The sequence below is a fragment of the Dermacentor albipictus genome, chromosome 1 (assembly GCF_038994185.2).
Source record: "Dermacentor albipictus isolate Rhodes 1998 colony chromosome 1, USDA_Dalb.pri_finalv2, whole genome shotgun sequence".
Taxonomy (NCBI): Eukaryota; Metazoa; Arthropoda; class Arachnida; order Ixodida; family Ixodidae; genus Dermacentor; species Dermacentor albipictus.
Window position 1 is genome coordinate 34913949 of NC_091821.1, and position 25301 is coordinate 34939249.

Consider the following 25301-nt stretch of genomic DNA (forward strand, 5'->3'; position numbering starts at 1 on the left):
AAGATTATTCTCCAATTCACGGAGAAATTCAACTGTCACACGCGTGACGGGATGCCCTGGAACATAAAATTGCCATTGCTTTGACATGGTCAAGAAATTGCCGAAGTTGCTCTTTAACGCGCATTTTAATATAAGTACATGGGTGTTATTGCATTTAGCCCCCATCGAAACGCGGCCGCCGCTGCCGGAAATTCTGAAAAATCCCTTTTTACGGAAAAAAAAAACGCTAGACAGTAAGGCGCTACGGAAGAGCAGCATAGGCGATAGCCATCGGTAAAAAAAAAAAAAAAGAAAGGAAGACAACGCGCAGGAGCTCGTACAACATCTGCGTCAAGTTAACCTCGCTTTCTTTTTCTTTTTTTCACTTTTCAGCAACTCCAGACTTCGCTTCTTCGCAGAGACCGAGAGGCGCCATGCAGACGACCGTGAGAATGGTTTCCGTCTTTTCTTCGTATTCATACCACGCGCCGTTGTTCCGTCCGCTTTCTTTTTTTTTTTTTTCGCCTGCAAAAAAAAAAGAAAAAAATATTCACAGACGGCCGCATGGCAATGTGATGCCCTAAATTTTTTTTCAAGAAGAAAGAAAATAGATTTCTTTCCTGGTACCATGCGTTATAATTCATTATCCAGTGCTGCCAGTATCGTTTCAAAAAAGAGAAGAAGGTTTAAGAAGTTGGCTGGACTATACATTCTTTTTGACATCACGATAAAGCAGACACCACACAGAGAACACGACCACACAAGCGCCTCTACCATGTGCTTAATGAAAACACGATGCCAGAAGAACAAATATTTTTCGTAGATGTGCGCAACATCGACAGTTCATACATCGTGACGTCTCTTTCTTTGCGTTGCTATTCCCATCAGGCGCACGTGTCAAAAATACCTTTCTCTAGAATACGAGGAGACTGACGTGTCGCTAACACAAGATGTGCACTATGACGTTTGTTGAAATGGTTGACAGCGCCAACCTGCCTAGCAACAAGCCCTTTCGAGGTTAGTCGGAGCCTGCCTCTGACCTGCTGCTACACACTCGCCTAAATGGGAAGTGGAAAAACACAGGAAAGTACAGGATGATGAAGTAGAATGATAGAAAAATACTATGTGATAAGCTCCTATACTGTCTGATATTTGATAACAAAGGCTTGTCAATTGTTCACCAACTAGCATTAATAGCGCGGTCCGGAAACTAAGAAGAGAATGGGCGGTGTAGTAGTTAGGAGACAAGCGTTATCATACGTAGGTATCTTGTTCGAGTTTTTTTCATACGTAGGAGTCTTGCTTTAGGAATGTATTTCATGCATTTAATGCGATCATGTGCAGACTTGCTTAGCAGCTGCCTAACAACTCGCATCCCCGCAAGCACCACAAATTGCTCTGTTTTCGATATAAAAAAAGATCAGCGACCTTTAATGAGTCCCAGAGTAAGGGGCAAAAAAACAGGCATGAAGACATTCTCCACAAGCTATGAGTGTCTTGTGCACTGCCTTATGATTATGTTCTGTTGAATGCTAAAGGGAAATGAGATGCTATACTTTAGAAGCTTATATTACAGGCATGCAAACTTTTCTGCGGGTAGCCACAAGGAATTATCTCTTGCGAGTTCACACAATTATTTATCTATGTCACCAGTGACTGTGGAACTATTTCATGTTGTGCAACTTATTGAAGCACTTAAAGGAAGGAAGGAAAAAGTGGAGAAGGAAAGGCAGGGAAATGACTCTTCTCCTAGTTATTATGGTATCAGCACAAAATTTTTGAAAAATACGAGTGCTTACAGTTCCATTATACTAACTAAGATTTTCCAACAGTCACAGGACACGTCTACATTCCCTAGACAATGGAAAATTGTGAAGGTCGTTCCACTCCATAAATCTGGCCATAAACTGTTCAATTACCACCCTATTTCTTTAACTAGTATTTGTTGTGAACTGCCCGAGAACATAATATTTACTAACCTATTCATATTTTAAAAACCTAATTCAGTGTTCACGTCAGCACAGCATGGCTTCCGCAAAACAGATTCATGTGAAACGCAGCTAATATCTTTTACTAATCGCTTACATCAGATTATTGATGAGTCATCGCATGCCAACTGCACTTTCCTTGACTTTTCAAAAGCCTTTGATAAGGTTTACTATAGACTGTTACTTTACAAGCTGCACCAACTGTTCATCAGGCATGCGAGTCGAAAATACCTATCTCTAGAATACAAGCAGACTGATGTGTCGCTAACACAATGGATTGCATGTAAAATGGATTGCAGGTTTCCTCACTAACAGATCACAATTTGTCGCTGCATACGGCTGTATTTCTTCTTTTTGCGTAGTTAATTCAGGCCTTCTGCAATTTCTATCTTAGGCCCCTCGTTGTTTCTCATTTGTATTAATGACCTCTCATGAGTTACATAATCTAACATTCATCTCATTGCCGATGACTGTCTTATTGTTCAAGAAATTACGATCTATGACGAGATTAACGTATTGCAATCTTACCTTCACGCTATATCTCACTGGTGTGCAAAATGGTTAATGGACCTAAAGATGAAAAAGTACAAAGTGATGCGCGTATCTGGAACTCCCACTAGCTCACCTCTTTACTATCTTAATAATATTCCTTTGGGTTTTGTTAATTCTTACAAGTAGCTGTGAATTCACATCATGGCTTATCTAACTCGGTCATTGCATATTCAGTACATCATTAACAATGCTAACCACATGCGTGGCTATTTACCTCGTAACTTTCCCCCAGCTCCATGTGGCCTAAAATTGCAGCTTTATAAGACACTAATACGCTCTTAACTGGAACATGCTACAGCCGTGTGGGACCCCAGTTATGACAATCTAGTAACTTCCACTGAACGTGTCCAAAATAACTTTGTTCGTTTTATATTGTTTAATGAAAACAATTGCGAGCAGCTCCAGCATGAAAACTTCCCTAGCACTACATTCTTTAGCACTTCGCAGAAAAGTATCTCGTTTAACACTCTTTCACAAGTTTTATCACCCTTCTTTCCTACGTACCCGCCGTGGTTGCTCAGTGGCTATGGTGTTGGGCTGCTGAGAACGAGGTCGCGGGATCGAATCCCGGCTGCGGCGGCCGCATTTCGATGGGGGCGAAATGCGAAAACACCCGTGTACTTAGATTTAGGTGCACGTTAAAGAACCCCAGGTGGTCGAAATTTCCGGAGTCATCCACTACGGCGTGCCTCATAATCAGAAAGTGGTTTTGGCACGTTAAACCCCATAATTTTTTTTCTTTCCTACGTGACCAACTACACATTCTCCCACAGCACATATCCCCACCACATCGATCATCATCACAAGGTAGGTATTCCATTAGGCAACACAAATACCTTATTTGCCTCATTTTTGCTTCGTACGTCAAAGGAGTGGAACGGACTTCACGTTGACATTGTTACTATTAATGATAACCACATGTTCCGTGATGCATTAGCTAACATTAGACAATTAGGTTATGTAATGTATTAGCTAACAATGTATAATTACGAGCTTTATTTGGATGAATTATCGGAACTGCCTGCTTTTTGTTCAATTATTCATGTGTACATTGCATAATTACGAGCTTCATTTGTATGAATTAACTGTAATGACTGCTTTTTGTACAATTATCTTTTGTTGTAACAACCCACTCCCCTCTGTCACGCCAATTGGGCCTGAGGGTAAAATAAATAAATGATTTAATTTTATCAATAAATAAATAATAGGTTTTTAAGTTCGTGCCCATGCATTTACATGCGTAAGTGCGTTGCAATATAATCAGAGTACTTTTGATCGAACATGTGGCGATTGCGCTCAGAAGGTGCGAAAGTATTGTTCAGTAGATTTTAAAAACCGGTAAATGTGTCAGGTGGTTTAGTCGCTATGGGATTCTGAAGCTGAGCACAAGATCGTTGGTTTGATTTCCGGCTAGAATGGCCGCTTCCCACTGTGGCGCGGAATACAATAACGTTTGTGTAATGCGCATTGGGTGCAAGTTAAAGCACCTCAGGTAGCCGAAATTGTTTCGCAGGCCTACACTACCGTCTTCGTTGCCAAAACCCACAAGAACAATTTTATAAAGGTCACATTTTACATACAGCAAGCTTTTTTTACCCTTAGTACCAATTCAGCGAGATAACTTTGTACAGATCTCTATGACTTGAGTATAATTACCGGTCAAACATTGGTCCAACACGGGCAAACATTGCCTGTGCCGTCTCTGTCACCAAAAGTTACTCAAAACCCACGCCATGGCGAGAGTACACTTGTCATGGCGGTGTCCCTGCAAGTTACGTTTATTTCTCTACGTTTGTTAACCACTGCTCAGCGTAAATTGCTCGTCTGCATTCTCCTTGTTTCAGAATCGGCTCTGTACCGCATAGAAATCAAATTACCCTTTTTCCGATACCACTTTCCATGTTTCCAAAAGACGGGTCTCCATCATCAAGGACCTGTACTTTGTCAAAAGCATGTAAGCCGACAGGAGGGTTTTGAAAGCGCCCGTTCATTTTGTTTATTTGTCCTTTAGTTCTAGCACTCCAGTTCATGTTTTTTTTTTCTTTTTTTTTTGAAGATGGGTACACGAATCAAAAGCCACTAGTAACGTAACGCTTCATGTTACTGAAAAATTTCAACGTAAGTACGTACTTTTCCTGCTACACTTCGGAAAAGTGAACGAGCACGTTACTAAGTTACCAAAAAACGTAACGCGCTGATGGTAGCACAGAGTAAAAAAGAAGTTACAAACACAAACGGTGTCACGAGAATTGACGCACCTTGTCTGCTGTTTTTTTGTTCAGAAAAAAAATTTTACTGGTATAATGACACAAATCAATCATGCGCCAAAATCAAGGGAAAATAAGAATAAAAAATGAGTATTGTCTACGAGCTGCATATAAAAATGAAACCGAGGTTTGGAGAGGCACGAATTTGGTCCATCGTGCGGGCAGACAACGTGTTGCACGCTATACGGTACAGCGACCTCCAGCCCGTATCCGTCATTCCCTAGAAAGCAACTTCCGGGCCCGCTATACCGTTATCTGCTTTATACAGCTTGTCGTGAGCTGAGTTGGCGTACAAGGAAATGTAAGGAAACAAGCCGGCGCCTTCGAAGTTGGGCCGAATTAACGAAGGTCTTTATTGTTAGGTGCTCTCGTCTCCTGCATCGCGATATGTGCTGCATCCTGATTCTGTGGAATCATCATCATAATTATCACCACCATTTATTGTCCTGTGGAGACCCATAACAGAGTATTACATAAGGGGGATCATGTACATGAGCAAACACAGTAGCCATGAAAACAAAGCAAACAAATTATTAGTAAAGTTATTAGTTATGGAAATAGGCTGTTAGTAACTCCCTAAATTTTTGTGGATCGCACTGACTAACTACTGATTCTGGCAGCTCATTCCACTGCCCTATACTGATGGGCAAGAACAACTCAACAAATATCGTGGTATTAAGTGCTGCACACTTAAGCTGTTAAATATTCGGCGAAAAGTTGGGTGAGGAAGAAGGAGTGGAGCATTTATTACGCAAGTGTTGTAAATAGTTGTACAAATTGTGGAAAAGACACCGTTGGGCAATCTAGCGGCGTGCTGACCGACAGAAGAGGTTGATGTATCATTTAAAAGTACTAACACTTTTTCACCAGTCATACTCAGATATCATAAATCGCGCCGCACGATATTGGACCGTTTCCAACACATTACTTAGGTAAGTATGATGCGGGTTCTAAATTCAGGAAGGAAGTTTGAGTTTAGTAAGGATGAATGTTTCTTAGGCAAGCTTGCCAATCGAAGAAGGGGAACTGAACAGCGATCGCATCAAGCCGAGCGATTTCGCGGAGTCAGCTGCTAGTTCTCAGATGTGGTCTGACCACATACATTGGCTCGAGATTAGGAATGCCCAGGTAGCAGTATGTGCCAGCTGACATTAGAACTGAAAAGTTAAGGAAATGCTGATTACTGTTGTTATTTTGCTTACTGAAGACGCGAACGAACCTACGTTAGAAACACTCAGTGCCATTGGCCATCTCTAGCCCCACTTAGGTATGTTGTTGAGGCCATTCTGTAGTATCAAATGATCACATTGAAACAATTTGCGCTGATACCGGACGTAGTCATCTGTGGACATATATTGAGTGAGGCGTTCAAGTGGCCTCTTCCTGGCACCACTAAGGTATTGCAGAATTCGCCTGCGAACAGTCAGATTGACGATGATATCTCATTCAGGAGTCATCAATAAAATTTAAAAACAAAAGAGGACCAAGGATCGGTCCTTCAGGAACGCCGGAGATAACTTCCTTACTTTCCGGGCTATGATTGTTGATGACATTTTATTGCGACCGATTAGAAAGGGAGCATTCAGTTCATGATACGCGCGGATGTTGCTTAGTGGCGTTGGCGTTACGCAGATAAGCATGATGTAGTGGGATCGAATCCCGGCCGCGGCGGCCCCATTTCCACGGGGGCGAAGTGCAAAAATGCCCGTGTACACGGCAAAGAACCCCAGGTGGTCGAAATTAATCAGAAGTCTCCCCACTACGACGTGCCTCATAATCAGATCGCGGTTCTGGCACGTAAAATCCAAGAATTTTTTTTTATCCATGATAGTATTTAAGGGTCAAGATGAAGGCACGTAAGCTTGCTCATTGGTCATCGATGTGGAACATGGTCAGATGCCTTAGAGAAGGTTATATATATTGTGTCACTTTGGAAGCAAGAAACGAGATTTAGGTAATGTCAGTGGTAAATTCTAAAAGCTTATCTTCACAAGACAAGCCTCACTGATAACCACGCTAGTTAGGTAAAAGAAATGAGTGGTTATCGAGGTAAGAAGTTACGTAGGAGTACATTATATGTGCCTTAACTTTACACGATATGCACCTGAGAGAAACGGGGTGGTAAAACGATGGATCGGAAAGGCTGTCAGATTTATCCACCAGAACAACATGGGTAATTTTCCAGTCTTTTGTAATTGAGCTGGTGGCGATGGACAGAGCAAAAATAATTTGTAATATTAATGTGGAAACTGTCTAGTGTCTCTCAGTAATTTAGCAGGTCTGTGGTCGGCGTCAGCGGCACTTGATAACTTAAGATTATCAATAAGTTGAAAAAATTCAAATATGGGCTTTAACGTGCCAAAACCACTTTCTGATTAAGAAGCACGTCGTATTGGGGGCCCAGGAAATTTGGACCACCTGGGGTTCTTTAACGTGCACCTAAATCTAAGCACACGGGTGTTTTCGCATTTCGCCCCCATCGAACTGCGGCCGGCGTGGCCGGGATTCGATCTCTCGACCCCGTGCTTAGCAGCCCAACACCATAGCCACTAAGCAACCACGGCGGGTTAAATCAATAAGTTGAGCTATACTTTCAGCAATGATTGTAAGAGAGGTGACATCTGCATAAAGATGTGGCGAGGTAAACAAGGTACAGCTTGTGTAGGCTCATGAGGTGAAAACAGAACAGAAATGTGAATTCATCACATCACCCTGCTCATGAGCGGGAACTTGAGACGCATCCGGCTTTATCATGGAAAATAGTTGTGAAGGTGCAGAATTGTTTGTTAGCATGTTCTAAAATTTTCGGGGATCATCATGAAGGATATTCAACAAGTCCTGGTGAAAAAAATAAACTACTCTTAGATGACCTTAAAGTATTGGTATACTCGCGCACAATCTTAAAATAATTTTTCCATTTTTGATTAGCATTATTTAATGAACTACACAATAAAAACGGTGCTAAAATTATGATCCGAATTTTGTGATATTAAACAGTAAAACAATGAATTGCATCTTTTATGTCTATTTCATTGGGTTATTATTTGCTGCTGCAAAGCGTGCCCCATGTGCATTTATCAGAAGCTTTGCGCACAGCTGTCCAGCCATCAGAATGCAGAAGCTCGTTTTAACAAAGGATATTTGCGTACATTTTGTATATAAAATTGAAGGCTCTTTCTTCTGCCGTTGAGATGTGGCCTGTGTCTTTGTGATAATAGAATAGTTAAATTTGCCTGCTTATCATTAACAGCAGGTGGACCACGTAACACTCATAAATAATTAACCGCCGCCGCTTCCGTCAGTCTATTTCAGCCAGTAATCCAGGTAGTTCATTTCTTTCCTTAGTTTTTCATTGTTTGCTTATGAACGGACGATACCACATATGTACGGTACCAGTAACACTTTGTTTTCGTGCTAGAACATATATATGCCATTCGCGTGGTACAGGAATAACCTCTTGGATCTGAAGACACGTGTGCGGTATCAAAAATTAGCCAATCAGTAAAAACCGACCGACCTGCGAGCTCCTTCATACGTTACCGTCAGGAAGAATATCCGGCAAAGACAAGCGCTTCCGCCCCGCGCCTTGACGCTCTCTTATCTACCCTGTGCAACGCAAGGCAGCGTTAGGAAGTCATGCAAGATGCCACGCTCATAGGAAAGCGCGCGAAGAAGGGCTCGTCCTGCCTTCCTGCCGCTCCTGCGACAAGGGCTTCACCAAACCTTCCACCACTTTCTCTCTCTCTCTCTCTCTGTCACTCATTTTCATTGCGTGGAGACGCGTTGCAGCGCTCCCCGGCACATCCCACGTTGTGTCACTAGAGGAAGCTCTTCCCGACGCTGCTGTTCCGCAGAATTATCAAAAGCTCTAAGTGAGGGTAGGGGCAAGGTCAAGCCTAAAGGTCACTTTGCAGCCACACCATCTACTGAGTCAGTGAAAGAGAAGGCATTGCCTCCTAACGGTGCCATCGGCCTTCCGGAGCTGCTGCTGGTAGTACTTAAAGTGGAACCGAGAATTCTGTAGTTTCAGCACGTAGGCCAGCGCCAAGATACAATATGATGACAAGTTTGTTTCCAAAGCTTGTGAGTACCACTTGGTTTATCGCCCTTGATACACGTGCATTCGTTCACTGTCCACCATTTATGCACACCTCTGTTACCTGTGCACTATATATAAGGCAAATCAATTAACTGTAATTTATTGATGTTGAGATAAAGCTCGAGTGCGAGAAATGCGATGTCTTAAACAAATACAAATTACGTAGAAATCCTCAAAATTTCCACGTTTAACAAAAAAAGGAAAACATTTCTGCGAAAGCAATAGTCGAGTTTCTAATACGTATGACTTCGTTGTCATATTTATTGGCACTTCCGCTAGTTCACTACTTTTGTAACAGCACAATTATGGCTTAGAAATATAAGGCAGATATATTCACTAAATGTAGCGACGCGTTCTTCGATACGTTAATGGATGATCGTCGTGTTTCTGCACGACAAGTTTTGTTGCTTGAGCGACTATGTGCTTGCTGTATTTCCGCATCAAGGCAGTTTGCCTTCTTACGCGAATTTGTTACTCATTATAGTATAAATATACCCCTTCATTTTCAAGCGGATAGTTGAAACAGAGACTCAAGTACATGAATAACGTACTGCTAAAAATGCAAGAATGGAAAGAACTATCTCTTTCCGTTTTTCTTTTTAGTACGTTACTTGTTCAGTATGAACCAGCTAAACCGCAACGAAGTACTTTGCAGGCGAAGTCGAAGCAATTTGACGGATGTAAGTCAGCCAGTGTACCCCCCCCCCCCCCCCCCATCCCCGGGAACGCATGCGACGCATGCGACGCATGCATACAGGGGCTAGAGGTAAACAGCTTCTCTGTAAAAATTATTATTTTATTATTCTTTATAAGCTTATTATTTTATTATTATTCTTCTTTATCGTTCTTTATTCTTAAACTTTATTATTCTTTCTGCAGACCATTTGTGCATTGTTCGTGCTCCTCGTCACGGGCCATCCTTTGCCTGAGGAGCCCGAGTCAGGCTCTGCCTCTCAGGCATCGGCGCATGAGATCGCGGACGCAGTGAAGCAGGTTTCAGCAGCGAGTCCAGCCTCAGAGGACGCAGCTGCTGAAGCAGCCGCTGCAGAATCCGTAGCCGAAGCAGCAGCGCCTGACGGGGCTGCCGCCGCGGCGGCACCAGTGGAAGAAAGTAAGCAGACAATCGCACATTCAAAGCATTCACCTGCACCCTCCGAGGTAGCTCAGTGCCTAAGACGCTTGGCAGCTGAGCACAGGGTCGGGAGTTCCATAGCCGGCACTCGGCGGTGGCGAGTTCGATGGGGGCTGCATGCATTTGTACCTAATGTAGGCGCACGTTAGACAACTCCAAGTGGTCAGACTAACTCCGGAATTCTTCATTACCACGTCGCGCACATAGCCCGCGGCGCACTTTAAGCTCCGTCGCAAAAGTCCATCGAGTACACTTTTCCTTAGACCATCGTTTGTTCGGAAAAAGCTTCAATATTCCGAAGCGCTAAGTGTTTCCCCTACTAGGTGGGGCTTCTTTTTCCAAGAAAGTCAGTCTTCGGAATCTCAGCACTGCTACAATTAATACAGCTGCGCTAGTCGCTTCTATTAGTTATTGATGTACAGGTGCTGCATACTCGGACAGTAGCTTTGTGTTTTGTTTAAGACCAGTAGTATACCCTCCGTAAAGATGTCTAATACCCCTCTCATTAGATTCCTCAGTTACGAAACCATTTATAATTTTTATTTTTTTATTTTTATTTTTTGCTTTACAATTCTGCCATCAGTTTCATATTTCTGGAACGCATCGTAGGTTGTATTTCCTTTCCTCATACCTTCAAGACATCGGAAGGCAAGGTCTAGCCTGTTTACACCAACAGGCGTTTTGTGCGTATAGAGTGTGTGCTGCGTTCTTGTTGCTTTCGCGCTAAGCATCCCGTGCAGGTAAGCTCGTACCAGCACAAAACGACAGATTTCTTGTGACACTTCCCGATGAACTTCTGTGGCTCTTTCAGGAGCTGCAGAAGCGGCAGCGGCCGCAGCTGTGGGTGCTAACAGCGGCGCGCACGGCGCAGCTGCAGTCGCGCCTCTCGGTGCAGGAGCTGCTGACGCCGCCCTGCCCCACATCTCGGGAGCCGTGTCGGGACCACGCTACGAGCACGCGTCGCACCAGCAATCGGCTCGGCAAGAGGGGTTCAGCGAGGCGGCGCAAGGCGCCCAGCAGGGCAGTCAGGCAGCTGAGTCCGGCGAAGCCTTCAAGAAGGTCGAAGGCTTCGAGAACCAGAGTGGCTTCCGAAAGCAGGATGGCTTCTCAGAGAAGAGCAGCAACCGCTATGGGTCAGGATTCTTCCAGGGAAGCGAGGGACAGCACGACTTCAACCTTGGAAACCAGCATTCCTTTGGAGTCGCCGGCTACGGTGCCCACGACTCACAGGGTGTGGTCGGCAGCCCCAACTTTCACGAGCTCCTGAAGGTTGGCTTCATCCCATGATTAGGTATGCACGCCTCTGCGTTTCTAGAAGCGCCTGTACCACCTACAGGCGATCGAAAATTTTGTCTGTTTGTTTCTTTTTTTCTTTCTTCACTATGGAGATCTGTGTTTCCCCCAGAAGACTCAGCACTCACTCTAAAATACTAAGAGCGAAATCCAGTGTGGGTTGCCGCTGAAAATCTTGGCCTTGAGACTTAGCCAATGTTTCTTTTCTCAGTTATTTTAGACCACAGTCAAAGAAAGAAAAACTGCATGCTAGATTTGCTAGATACTAAAGCTTTCTTGCGCTGACGTTCTTATCTTTACTGCGAGTGCTAACACACTTTTATGCTTCAGGGCCACTAGCTTGCGTGTGTAGCTATATTTTTTTTTACCTATTCATGTGAAAGAATAAAACATAGCAGACCCATTTGTTGGTGCTGCAATAGCTGCGAATAATTCAAGGAACCGTGAAAGCTTATTTTGTAAAAACTGTCTGAAATAATTTTTGCTTTTACTTCAACATAGCCCATGGAAAACGAAAGATTTCAAGCGTCATGGCGGTGTCAGTTGTCCGTAGCGTCTGAATTTCTATAGTATAAACTAAGGGGATAGGTAATCGTTCCTCCGCACAGAAAGTCACATTAAATTCTAAACAACCAACAGACTTTACTTAGCAAGTTTCTAGAAACATTTCCTATGCCAAAACGGGCCAAATGCGAGAGAATCCTTAAAATCCTTGACGTTGCAACGACGGCGGCGCTAAGGCTTAAACGTAACCTTTTTTTCTTGCCAAATAAATAAAAGTGGAGATTTGAAAGAAATACTTAAGCACTCCAAACCTTTTATGGCGTTGTTTTCTGGTGTGGTTTTTAGGAAAAGCACACTGTGTGATTTGCAGACTTCCCCCTTCTCTAATGAAAACTGCATACATGTGCACGCAGGTCAAGAATACCAGGACGTCGAAGACTAACTGCGGCTTCCGTTCCTGCAGATCGCGCCTGCAGCAGGTACTAGCATAACGGCATTCATTTCTGAATACAGAATTCATAAACATTCTACGCGTGGCATCTCTTGTCCTCAAAGGCTTGTACGTGCAAATGTCTTCACCTGAAAGGAATGTGTACACACGTACAGCCGCACGCATCACGCTACACGTCCAACTCTGAAACAGAGCTTATCACTCCGTGTCTCCGAAGGGTTGCTGCAGCTCCGCGTTCGAAATGTCTAAGGGCAGCATTAAGCAGGTTTCAGCGATGCAGTCACGAATGGCCCTGTCATAAATATTACATCCTTCCAGAAATATCTCGAGGACCACTAGCGCTCGCGTTGGTAATGTATCTGTTGGCCTTGAACCTACACTCTCAGGAAATTAACATCTTCGAAAGTGCATTGCATATCGAAACTAGGACACTGCACAGGCCGTTTCTTCAGGCCCGGGCCCGGCCCGAGCCCGACTCGGTAGTTTCAAACCTGACCCGGGCCCGGCCCGCTTTGGCCGTTAGCCCTTGAGCTTAAGCGAACCATGGTCCAATTTTTAGTAATTGTGATAACACCATCCGCGGCACAGGACATTTTCTAGAGACAGTTTGGACTGTATCAGGACTTGGTCTGGCGTTATTGCTGATAAATGAACAGGTAAAATGGAAAGAAAGATTATATATTCGACCCATTATACTTGTGCGTTAACATGCGATATGAGAGCATACCAAAGTGAGCGCGCGCTAGGTGGAGGGAGGAAGAGGCAAGGGCATTTCACCACCTCGGCCATAACACAGGCCACGCTGTCCACGCGGCTGAGCCCACTCTAGAGATGCTGTGGGTAACTAGCAACACTGAAGGCCTTTCCCTCACGTGAAGCATAGGAGGCGGCGCTGCACAGTTCTGGGCTGGACATCCAACTCCAGGCCACAGAACGAGCTGAAGAGGTCGCCTTCAAACAACGATTGACGGCCATCTGGCTCGCCTGAAGAAACCACGCCTAATCACCTCAGCTAACGATGACGAAATCAAGTTCTTCCTACCTGTAGTAGGCAGTTTTCAAATGTCGCCAATAGCATACCTGGCCTATTACGGGCCTGATGGAGACCCGGGTGCATTACGCGCCTATTACGTGCCTATTAAGTGCTCTAATCGAAACACCCCTTTTACACCCTTACTTGTACAGCTTGTTTAGGAAAAATGTTTACGAGTTAGCTGGACACCTTCATGCACCTTTTCATTATTTGAGGGCACTAGAAAGTGTTTTGTGTGAACATACACCTTACAATATTTAAGGGTGCTTGCATACTTCGACATTTTAAGCAAGTAAAAATCCACGTGGGTTTATTTCCCATTGGGCTGACGCGCACGAACCAAGTCAATGTTCGTGCGCGTCATATATGGTCACAGTATGCTATGAGTGTCATCCTGTTACTTCACGTATGTGACGTCCCCGGTGGTGAAGTGGAAAGACTGAGCTGTTCCTTTTATTTCCTGTCCTGCCTCTCGCTTTTTAATACTCAATTTTATTTTAATTGCATAAGGTAAGGGCTGTTTTGTAGATCAGCTGCCAAGTGTCAGTGAATCATTGCGCATTAGATAATCGTAATTCTTAAGGCGCATGTTCTTTCTGGCGTATCATCGGCGCCGGGACAATATTATGTTCAGTGAGCATTGCACTGCTTCATGCAGTATCAGTCGGAGTACACATTCACTGGTACATGTGGATCAATTTGCTACCGATAAGAACACCGCATTTATTGCGGACGTGGCGCGTCCGGGTCGTAAAGTGGGGAGACTTATTGGTATCTCCTCTCTCCCTCCTCTCTTTCAGATCTTACTGCTAGCTTCGCTTAAATTGTTTCACCTTGTTTCTGGCTTATAGATGAACCGACGAGCATGGCGTCACCCTGTCGCAGCAGCTAGAGCCAGCGCGCTCTTTAGATAATCTATTATTATCTGTGTTCAACACTACTGACTTGCAATCTGCAGATGTGCAGTTCTATTTACAGTAGAGTGTTCAGCGGTATGTCTTTCTTTATGGTTTTAAACCTCTCGCAAATCACGTTGGAGTTACCTTGGCGGACATCCGAAAAGCTAGGGTGGTGATAGAATAAAAGATATCACTGTAAAAAGAAAACGTCGTGTGTAGCACCCACTGAGGAAAAAGCTGCAATTCCAAAAAAATCACCAATTCTTATGGTAGTATTAGTTCATTCAAGCACCCATGTCTATAAGTTTAATATAGTGAGTCATTGACACAAGGAAACAGCTTTAAGTGTGCAATTCTTTATAGTGAGTAGCACATTTTGAGGCTTAATGGCCTCTTAACAACCTCTTTCAGTATCATGTAGAGGGCATCCTATAATGAAGTTGTAGTGACATCCTAGTGCCTTACTCGGACTTGTCTTTGTCTTTTCTGTATTTAGTGCATCGTATATGAGTTGACGTTACATTGTATATATATATATATACACTTGAGTGGTGCTACAACTACAAGGTAAACAGAACAAGTATTTAATTTCAACAGTTGAGATCGGTGGACCGATCTTCATCAGGTTTTTTTGTTTTTGTAAACCCTGATGATGATCGGTTCACCGATCGAAACTGTTGAAATTAAATACTTGTTCTGTTTACCTTGTAGCACCACTCAAGTTCTTTACCTTTGAAAAGTAGCCTGAAGAATTCCTCTCTGCCCACTATATATATACATACATACATACATACATACATACATACATACATACATACATATATATATATATATATATATATGAATTTATATAAGCTGACCTTACATTTCTAGTGTCCTTTATGTGATCGCTGTTGTAAAGTGTCTGAAGTGCAATTAAAGTAACTGACGTTAACTTTGATTTTCTTTCTTGTTCTAGCTTTCTCTCGTTATGTGGCGGCTTTGTTACGTGGTTTTTAACATCTCTGTTGTGAAGTGTCTGAAATGCAGTTTAAGAACTGACTTCAACTTTGACTTTCTTTCTTATTCTAGCTTTCTTTCGTTATGTGGTCTTTAGCATGAATCGGTTCCATGCGAAAACGAGAAGCCCATATCACTTAAGAACGCCACTATCTCTTAAATATCATTGATAAACAAAAAAGGCTTTGCTGGCCCAGTAGTGTGTCGAAGAGTGTCGCTAGGCCCCTATGGTACGGTTCTAAGCTCTCACTGAAGCTCGCCGGTTGCGGCGAGACTAACACAGACCTCCCAGTCACCGCTCACCAAATGGGAGGGAAAAACAAAGAAAGCGAACGAAACATTACCACGTGGGTCCATTTGGGATTCCAATGTATCCATGTCCTCATATCGTCCCCTAGCACGGACTCCTAGTTTATCAGTGTATAAGTCTCAACATACGTTCACATTCGCCGCTTCCGCTGGTAAAAGCTTGTTGGTGACCGTGACATCAAAAAGAGAAGCGCGCGGCGCCGCTAGACATTGTCATCAGCAGCAGCAGAATAATAATTTTATGTCTAGTGCTGGACGAAGGCCTCTCCCATGCAGCGATGTCCAGTCACTCCGTCTGGCGCTAGCTGATCTCAACTTGCGCCTGCAAATTTCCTAATTTCATCACCCCACCTAGATTTCTGCCGTTCTCGACCTTGGCACCCATTGGCAGCCATTGGCACCCATTGGCACCTATTGGCACCCATTGGCATTGACTTTGGCACCCATTCTGTAATTCTAATGGTGCACCAGTTATCTGCCCGACGCATTACATGGCTTGCCCAGCTCCATTTCTTTCTGAACATGTCAAGTAAAATATCAAATCTCCTCGTTTACTCTCTTATTCACACCGCTGCCTTTCTGCCTCTAAACGTTGCGTCTAACATCTCTCGTTCCATCGCTCTTTGTGCAGTCCTCAACTTGTTCTCGAGCTTTTTTGTTAACCTCGAAGTTTCTGCTCCATATGTTAGCATCGGAAGAATGCAATGACTGTGCACTTTTCAATGACCGCAGTAAGCTCCCAGTCAGGACTTGGTAATGCTCCCCAGCTAATTATTATTATTCTGCAAGTTTACTCCTCATGATCGGGATCTCCTGTGCGTAATTGACCTAGACAAACATACTACTGCACAGAATCAAGGGACTATAGGCAATCATGAATTCTTGTACCCTAGCCAGGCTGTTGAACATTACATCTGTTTTCTGTATATTAATCTTCAGCCCTACCCATACATTTTCTCGATTAAGGTCCTCAATCATTGGTTGCAATTCATCCAAAGTCTTGCTGAACAGGACAATGTCACCTGCAAATCGTAGGTTGTTAAGATACTTGTCGTTGAACCTCACTCCTAACCATTCCCAGTCTAACAGCTTGAATACTTCTGCAGTGAATAGTATTGGAGAGATTGTGCCTCTCTTCCTGGTACCTTTCATGATAGGTATTTTTTTAACTTTCTTGTGGTAAAAAAAGGTAGCTCTGGAATCTTTATAGATACTTTCAGAGATCAGGCAGAATTCAGGGAATTGTCAATGCTGATAAATAAGAAGAAAGTAAGCGATATTCGAAATGATAACGTCCGAAAGATTGAGGAAACAGTAAGAAATGGCCGCAGCATAAAATCAGTGAGAAGAAAATTTGGCCCAGGACAGGGAGAAATGTATGCAGTGAAAGATAAATAGGGTAATGCCATCAGCCTACTTCGATGGTACAGTAAAATCATCAGAAGGATTCTATACTAACCTGAACAGTATACCTAAGCAGCCACGCAGCCTTCACTGGAATTAGTGATGAACGAGATACAGAGGTTACTCCTAAAACTGGCGATGAAGCTAGAAGGGCCTTGCAAGACATGGGGAAAAGTGGTAGATACGTGACTGCATTTCACAGATGGTGGTGAAATTGGTGGAATCTAATTCACTGCACTAATTTCTAGTGGTGGGTTTGATGAAATTATGTGTATGGCTGCTTGCCTTTAGGGCAAACGGTCACGCAGATCATTGTGTTCACAGAGGAAGATCATAAAATGTCAGGACGTAAGGAGAAACAATGCTACAGTCCAACTCGAGAGAAGGCCCCGCAGTTATCAGTCCATGGAGTACGCCACACCAGGAAATATTTTCTTAAACATGCGAAGAGACACATTGAGCTATGCCTATAGGTTAAATTACGGGGACTTCGCTTTTTCAAAACAATCATAGGTGTTACTCTGTAACCCTTAAGAAGTCCCTTAAGGGAGAGGAAGGAAAGTTTTCAGAGAACTGTACAGGAACCGTAGGTGTCGTAGGCGTCGTGTGTTTGTGGTTTTTAGACAGATGGTCCCGTCAGCCGGTCAGCGCGGGAGCAACCAGAGGGACATTATTTGAAAAAATTGCCTGCGTGGCTTAGTAGGCAGTGCGCCGGTAAATTTTGGAATGTATTAAGATGGCGACAGTATTTCAATAAAGTATTACTCAGTCTAGAAAATGAACATGGTAAATTCGGCTAAGTGTCACTAATGCAAAAAGCTTTATATTTAAAATGAGATATGATCGCCAATGCGCATTGCATGCAATGTGTGCGAATGCCTTGCCAACATAATCTGCTCTTAGGGTCAGGTCACATGAGAAGGCACAGCCTTAATGTCCGCTTTGGATATACATCAAATAGGGCCATACGTTTAGCTGCAGATGACACTGAGCTCATGTAGCCGATGGTTAGCGCGTGAAAAATATGTGGCGCATTACTCAACCGTGTATTCGGATAGCCGGTTTTTATGTAGCCTATCTTCACATCGGTGTGCAATTATCAAATGAATAACAAACAATGGACTAGCGCAACATATGCGTCACGCACAACGAAGATACCTTTAAGCTTCCTGGATACTTTAATTAGTTTTATGTTGAAAGGAAATCAATGGTTCAATGACATCTTGTCTGGTCAGGAGGATTACACCCCTTTGGGTCGTATCTTGCCCTACAACAATAATCATCATCTGTCTTCTCCGCACTTCGTTTCTTTAACGCTGCGAGCCAGGTACTTTCAAGTCATGAACGGAATGCGCGTTATCATCATGACAGAGCATTCTCAACAGGAAAGTATCGAGCGCATCGTTTTCAAGAAAGGAAACTCAACCAAGACAGATGACGATTATTGTAGTGGGGCAAGTATACACCCCAGAAGGTGTACATTTGTGTAAGAGTGCATGTTGAACGAATTAAATGTTGAGAACGCCGACCAAAGAGGATAGGTTAAAAAAACTTTTAAGATGTTTCGGTTTCCGTAGGGAAGCCTTGTTCACAGAAAATAGGCAGTTTTATGTTGCACACTGCGGTGTGTCGTGTGTCTGTGACGGGCGAAGTACGTATAATTTCATTTATAATTATTGCCATCTGAATTAGCACGGCACACATCTCCAGGATTCATCAGAGCTGCGCTCTTTTTCACACACGCAGACCCCGCAAAGGTAGCAAACAGTATAGAAAAAAAAATCGGTCACTTTACAACATACCCTTAGGACCCTGCAGGCACTACCTGTTCATTTTTGAGGCTTGAGGCTTCATACATCAATTTCCAGGTCGACATACCTACAAAAAAGAAGCGGAACAAAGACAAAAATTTCGTATCAGTCTTCCTTCATGCTTCTAGGAGATAACGAGTCCCAGCGTTCAACATCAGATACGGCAATACGAAGAAACGTGATAAACAAGTGTACACGAACAATCTGTGGAATACGGTTCCCCGCCGGTCTTTGCCCATGCATACCGAATTGCGCTCGCCCTCCTACGCAGTCCTACTTGCAGCCAAGGAGTGGGAAGAAGAGAGCGCGAATGTGCCAGGAAACGTTCGTCGATGCAATAAAAAAAACAGACTACACCTTTTTCTTAATCATTCTTGCAGTGACCGCTACAGAATAAATTATTCTCCCAAAATGATTTCTCAAAACACGCATTCCTTCCATCGTGGACCGTGCCAGTGGCGGTGTGTCCTTGGTTATTACGAGGATCACAACGATAAGGAGGCGTCATGGGGTGCATCACCCACTCATCACTAAGGATGATGTTACGACACTCTGTGCCGTTATTACCGCTATTACTTGGTTCAACGCAACAGCGTCCACAAATATATGTGTGTGTGTGTGTGTGTGCGTGCGTGCGTGTGTGTGTGTGTGTGTGTGTGTGTGTGTGTGCGGGTGCGTGCGTGCGTGCGTGTGTGTGCGCGCGCGCGGGTGCGTGCGTGCGTGCGTGTAACTCGTATGACCAGATATTTTTCAGGAACATGCACCGTGTATTTCGTTTTTCTGCTCGGAACAATTCTGTTTAGTCACGTGGAGTCTATAGCGCCATTCTGTGCGTTCACGTAGAATTACCCGAACAGGCGGGGGTTACTTGCGCGACACATCGCAGTGTATAGTTTGAAATTAAAATATTCACTAACTATCTCTTCAATTATGCGCTTTACGGCTCAAATTTTAATTGAAAAAGCTTATATCGGCAGTAGTAAAGCGATGCCTGCGTAGCAGAATATAATTCCCCAAATTTTAATAAATAATGCATTTGGGTTACAATTAAGGACAGTAAGAATCGCTTGATCGCACGCTTTCGGGAAACCGTTAGACGGAACGCCAATGCGTTTTGTTGCGCACTTTAAGGCTGGATATCTCGAAAATAGGGCTAGTCTTACGATTTCTGCTAACCAAACCGGACTTCACTACCGCTCTTCCTGACTTTCTCAATTCCAACTTCTGCCTTAAATTTTAATAATTAAAATGATAATTAGGAAAATTTTTATTTGGTACTTGAACGTCCTGATTTCTAAGCCGCAATTTCTGCATCTCCCATAAATGCACCTTAAACAGCAGAACGCCGCCTGTTACACATCAATTTTCAATATATAGCTGACCTAAAAAAAATTAAGAACTGGTATGTAAATCTAGCTCCCTTCTAATACTGACCCATGAAATCCCATAAAGCAGTTTTGACAGGAGAGTACTGACACGCATCAATCGTGAAAATTCTTCTTATTGTAAAATCGGACCAAGAAAAGGAACACCTGTGTATAGAAAATTTTCCGCTATAGGGTCAGCAAAAAAACTGAAGCGTTCTACGTAACTTTCACTTCGTACTTAATCGCTAATAAGCTGCGGCCAACCTTGTTAGCATTGTTGGGCATGTTTGGCAAATTTAACGGTTAAGATTTTTTGTTTCTTTCGCAATTAATTGTCCTCTCAGTCGTGTATGGAGCTGCTAACCTATCCAGGGACCTGTTGAAAGGAGATAAAAGTTTTGTGGACACTATTCATAATCTGTAGGATTCATATCTTTATTGCCCTGTTTACGCATTTACAACTTTTCACTTAGTCAGTGAATAGATCCCTTGGCTTTTTCTTGCAAAGGATGTCTGCTTAGGCAGGCAATTCATATGGAATGACACACTTCGAGTAAATTTCGTAGTTATTTTTTTCGAAAAGGGTTTATTCGAATTAAACATAAATACACTGTATAACCGAGACGTGCACCTACTTGCCTGTTCCGGTTTTAGAGTGCCGCTCACCTCCCCGAGCTGCCATATCAATACTGTATGAGCAAAGCCACTCCTGCCTGGGCCGCATATTGACCTGCAGTACCCTGTAAATAAAAAAAAGGGAACATCGTTAAACTTTCATTAATTTGAGAAGCGTTACACCACATTTCACGAGTGAGCCTTTCGCATAATCAAGGGTTCGACGAAAGTTCGTCTGGTCAGGCATGGAAATGACGGGGATCGCGGTCACTGACCAAGTCTGGTGGATAATCCGACGTTTCAGAACCGCGTACGGGTTCCTTCTTCCTTGTTCACGAGCCCTTCGCAGTACGTTCTGCGCGATTTGAGGTATATGCTTCTTGCTTTGATTATTGCTGTACTTTTTTGGTATGTGTATGGTTGCTATTTGCTACATTATATCCTTAGCCGCTTTTACAGCGAAGCTGTTAGCCTCCAGTTGGTCTGAATTCTTCGTGGGCTCGTGCTCATCCAAGAACAGTACCGCTACCTAGAGCCCACGGTCACTCACACAGACCTCAAACGGCAGCTGTAAAAGGGCTTTATCTTACAATTTTCACGTAACAGAAGTATAATTTCTAGTATATTCGAATTACAATCCGGCGCAATCATGTCTGCAGCTTGTGTGTAAGTCATACTTTACGAATTTTCTGACACAATTTGCTTTGAAAATTTCAATTAGTTCCACAAGGCACTTGCGCTCGGCGGAGCGCCTAGAATAATGAAGATGTATGCTGCACTTTCGCGGGCGTGACGTGAGATGGTGATGGTCTAAAGTTGTCTAACGTCAGTTGAGGTGGGGGTACTTTAACGGGAGTAACAGCTTCGCTGTACAGCCACTTTCACAGGGTGGAATGGAGGCAGAGTTTTTTCACCGAAAATTTCTTATTAGAATAACAACGATGACGATGATCCAAACAGCTACAGTCTGTACTCCTAAGCGATAAAGGTTGTCGGCACCACACATCATACCTTTTCTTTCGCGCCCACGCTTTATACAAAATTAAATTCGCTGTTGAGACGCTGTTAGATATGCATGAACAAAAAAAAAAGTGTTGACATGCACACAAGGGGGTGAAAATAAAGCACGGTAAGTGTGGTTGTCTCTCTTTTCTTGTCCTTGGCTTTGTGCTGTTTTCCGTCCTGGAAAGGAAACCAGACGAGCGTATCTTGTTGACCTCCACGCCTTTCCTTTCTGTGCTCCTCCTCTCCTTCCCCCTTTCCTCGCAATCCACTTATTCATTTGCTTCTATCTCGGCTACTATACTAGCTGGCTACTCTATGATGTGGAAAGGCGGTAAAGGAAATTAAACACGCAGTCCGTATGTCAGGCACTCCGCCGGTCAAGCAGTGTGCATGCCCTTAAATAGCCGAGCAACGCGTTTAGAGCCTTCTGTGTTGAACACGGTCTCGAAGGATTCTCTCCTCCGTCAAGGGGCAATCGTGCAGTTTGTCAAGCGCAGTCGATAGTTCTTTTTTATAGCCGCACTTCAAAGTAGGCAGTCATGGAGGAGATACACCTGATCGTCTTCTCGCCAACGCAGATGTCGCAAGCAGGGCTGTGAGCCAAGTGCAAAGCCACAACATTATATAGGGCGGGGACGTTGAGGAAGTGGTTTAAAGTTTTAAAATATGAGAGTTTCATGTGTAACGATGGCAGCCTGATATCACGCCGCCAACATGTCACGTGCTAGCTCAGAGAACACCGCCATGAACGCTCAACAATTACGCTCGTCATCCGGAGTAGCGGCTTTTCTTCGATAAGAAGAGAGAAAATAGATCAAACATCTTTAAACACAAGACTTGTATTGATGGACGGGCTTTCTGCGTGCGTTTTGCTTTTTAGTTTCATCAGCACTTCACTTCTTAAAAAAAAAAACGAGTCCTAATTAACTCGGGCTCACGTGCACGCTCGTCCATTATACACATTACTACCCTACGGAGTTTCAGTGCGAACACGACCGTCATAACTATTATTTCGACAATGTCGCGTTCGTTAGCGTTATTAACATTTTTCCATCGTACTTCTAGATGATATCAACCAACAGTTTGTTGCCAGCATTGCAAATATAATATTAATGAATTAAGAACAGCTTTTGTGTGTCTGGAAAGCATGAAAGAAATTTTCAGATAAAAAAAGAAGGCACAAGAAACCCGAACAACATTGCGCTGACACTTCAATGGAGTTTGGCACCACTGACACAGGTGTCACACATAAACTAACCGCGCACTCTCAAAGCTGTCAATCTCGCAATTAATTCCACCATAAATTCTCCTTGCTTGTTCACCTGTCTACCGTAGCAATGCTTATGCTTATCAAAAGAAAATTTACGCTAGAAGGAGTATTGCGTCAGCGCGTTATGTGATGCGGGATCAAGGCAGCTAACGTAAACGGCCTGGTGCATGTAGGTGCAATAGGGTTGTGCGCGTGACATTACCGGCGCGGAACCAAAATTATTCAAACGAAGAATTCAAGCATTTAAGGTTATCCAATTGGATGAAATGAAAACGCTTAGATACATTAGTTAGGCTACAATGAAACTTGGAGTGCAGAACGACCAGGTGTGAGGAAGAAGCAAGGCCCCTGGCATCACAGGGAAGAGTGTACAGCTAAAGAAAACAATCGAGGCGGTTTGACCGATTGACCATGTAACGAAGAGAGGCGAGCTCTACGTCAACAAGAAGACAACGACGATTAATTTTGGCGTCACGAGGAAGCCATGGGGGCCTGAAATAATGCTGCGCAAGTACCGTACAAACAAGGGACCGAAGCGGTATAAATTCACTCAAGGCCGCGACCAAATTACCAACACGGCTTATAAAAGAAAATCAGCTAGGGTTTCGATGGATTGCACATACTGGAATAGCGCTGAAGCATATTGTCTAGGAGGAGATGGAGCCTTTTCATTGAGCTTTTGGCATGCGAGTAAGTAAGACGGTGCGAACAATGTAAAAAAAAAATCACAAGTTCGCGGCCAGTAAAGCTTTCGCTTTAAAACATGGCAGGCAGCGCAGAACGCAGTAGCCCTGTGGCTCAGGAGCAAAGAAAACGCTGGCATCGCGCCGAGTCAGAATTTTAAGGATGATCGACACAGCACAGCATAACATTTTAGATTTCGCCAGCCTTATCACTCAGTCACCGTATTCCTCCTTGTTCACAGAAAGGAACTCATTTCTCCGCCTGTTATCTTGGAACGCCTGTTGCTGTTACATTCTAAGAGTGCGCTTGCTTGCGGCTGGACGCCGATCTTTATCGATGCATAACCACGACACCGCATCGAACACCGCCGCCGCTCGTACTTATAGTGGGCGTCCCAGCGAGAAACTGGCTCTGGCAACGACTTCAGGAAACAGGTACGCACATAGGACCAGGCGTCGGACACGGCGTTAAACGCCCCAGCAATTCTTCGCGGCGATCCAATGCTTAAACTTCAAGGACACCGCCAGCACCACGCTCACGGCCTCGCTTAGCGCACGGCATCTGTACAACCTACCAGGCTCGACGCGGTTGCGGACGGCGTTCTTCCCACAGACGGCGCAGTGTCTGGAATAAACAACTGCCGCCGCAGTGACAACAGCGGCGACAAAAACAAACACAGAACGCGCGACGCATGCGAACTCGAGCGCAGTCACGACCCGCTTTCGAAAGGGAAGCGGCAATTTGCGACAACGCTGCCTGCGCGCAGAATCATTGTCGCTAGCGTACGTGAATCGCTGCGTCATTGTTCGTTACCGTACCTACGCTAATTAGCCGCGGCGGTGGCCCCCTTCGAACGCTCGCGCTTTTGGAGGAGAGACAAGTGGCCGTAAGGTTCGCGCCGCCACCAGAAGAAGCGTGCAGTGAAGGAAGGCCACAGCTACACGATGCACCTACGAGCGAGCCCGGACGGCGTGCGTAACAGCGCGGTGTTCGTCAGCACTCCATGCTCCAGCTAGTTTTCACAGCTTTTATGTTCCAAAATGGTCCCAATCAATTGATCTCGAATGAAAGAGGTAAACATCAACTTGGCACGCGGAATAACAGAAGAGGATGCCCTGCGAAGGAAGCTTCTCCCGCATTCAGCCGGGGGGTCTTAAACCCCCGCGGAGTGCATAGGTCTATGAATTGAGTTCACAGCAAATCAACTTCCTAACCTATGTACTACGTGCGGATGTCTGTGTGTGCGTGTTTATGGCACCCTCGTGCACTTGTGTTCCGCGTATATGCCTGTACGTTTCCCGCACCGTTCAGCGTGTTCCTTCAGTTAGAGACGTCGAGTAGAGTGGAATGATTAAAGCGGTCCGGTTGAAACCTAGGGCGTTCTCGTTCAGAGAGCAAAACCGGTTGCATTAGTATCGTCGCCACCCACTCACAATGTTGGACATTCGCGAACCGTTAGATAGGAGTGTCTCTGAGACTGGCTATGGGCGTGGCGCGCACATGTAGTGTAGTGGTTCGGTCGTCGAGCCGCATCCCGCCTTGTAGAAGCTGTGCGCGCACTTCCTTACAGAGCGGCCGCTCACAAGCGGTGCACGTAACTATAGCGAGAACCGAGGACGTTAGGTGCGTTGGCAGGAAGG

General features: G+C 44.2%; 1 protein-coding gene and 1 long non-coding RNA gene across 4 annotated transcripts; one reads left to right on the forward strand and one right to left on the reverse strand.

Moving 5' to 3' along the window:
- Window positions 1–263: 263 nt before the first annotated feature.
- LOC135901051 (uncharacterized) lies at window positions 264–24240 on the reverse strand. Of its 2 annotated transcripts, none has more exons than XR_010564009.1 (4): window positions 24104–24240; window positions 20727–20827; window positions 18712–18787; window positions 264–504 (listed from the first exon to the last, which is right to left on the reverse strand). It is a non-coding gene; the product is annotated as an uncharacterized lncRNA (long non-coding RNA). The 2 variants fall into 2 exon arrangements; XR_010564010.1 differs by having other exon boundaries at window positions 20723–20827.
- Window positions 8599–12342, forward strand: LOC135901048 (antifreeze protein Maxi-like). Of its 2 annotated transcripts, none has more exons than XM_065430687.1 (4): window positions 8599–8869; window positions 9765–9996; window positions 10889–11308; window positions 12228–12342. In XM_065430687.1, the coding sequence occupies exons 1-3, from the start codon at window positions 8843–8845 to the stop codon at window positions 11302–11304; spliced, it is 675 nt and encodes a 224-aa protein (XP_065286759.1). In that variant the 5' UTR covers window positions 8599–8842; the 3' UTR covers window positions 11305–11308; window positions 12228–12342. The 2 variants fall into 2 exon arrangements, with proteins under 2 accessions (XP_065286759.1, XP_065286758.1); XM_065430686.1 differs by having other exon boundaries at window positions 8600–8869; window positions 10829–11308.
- Window positions 24241–25301: the final 1061 nt, after the last annotated feature.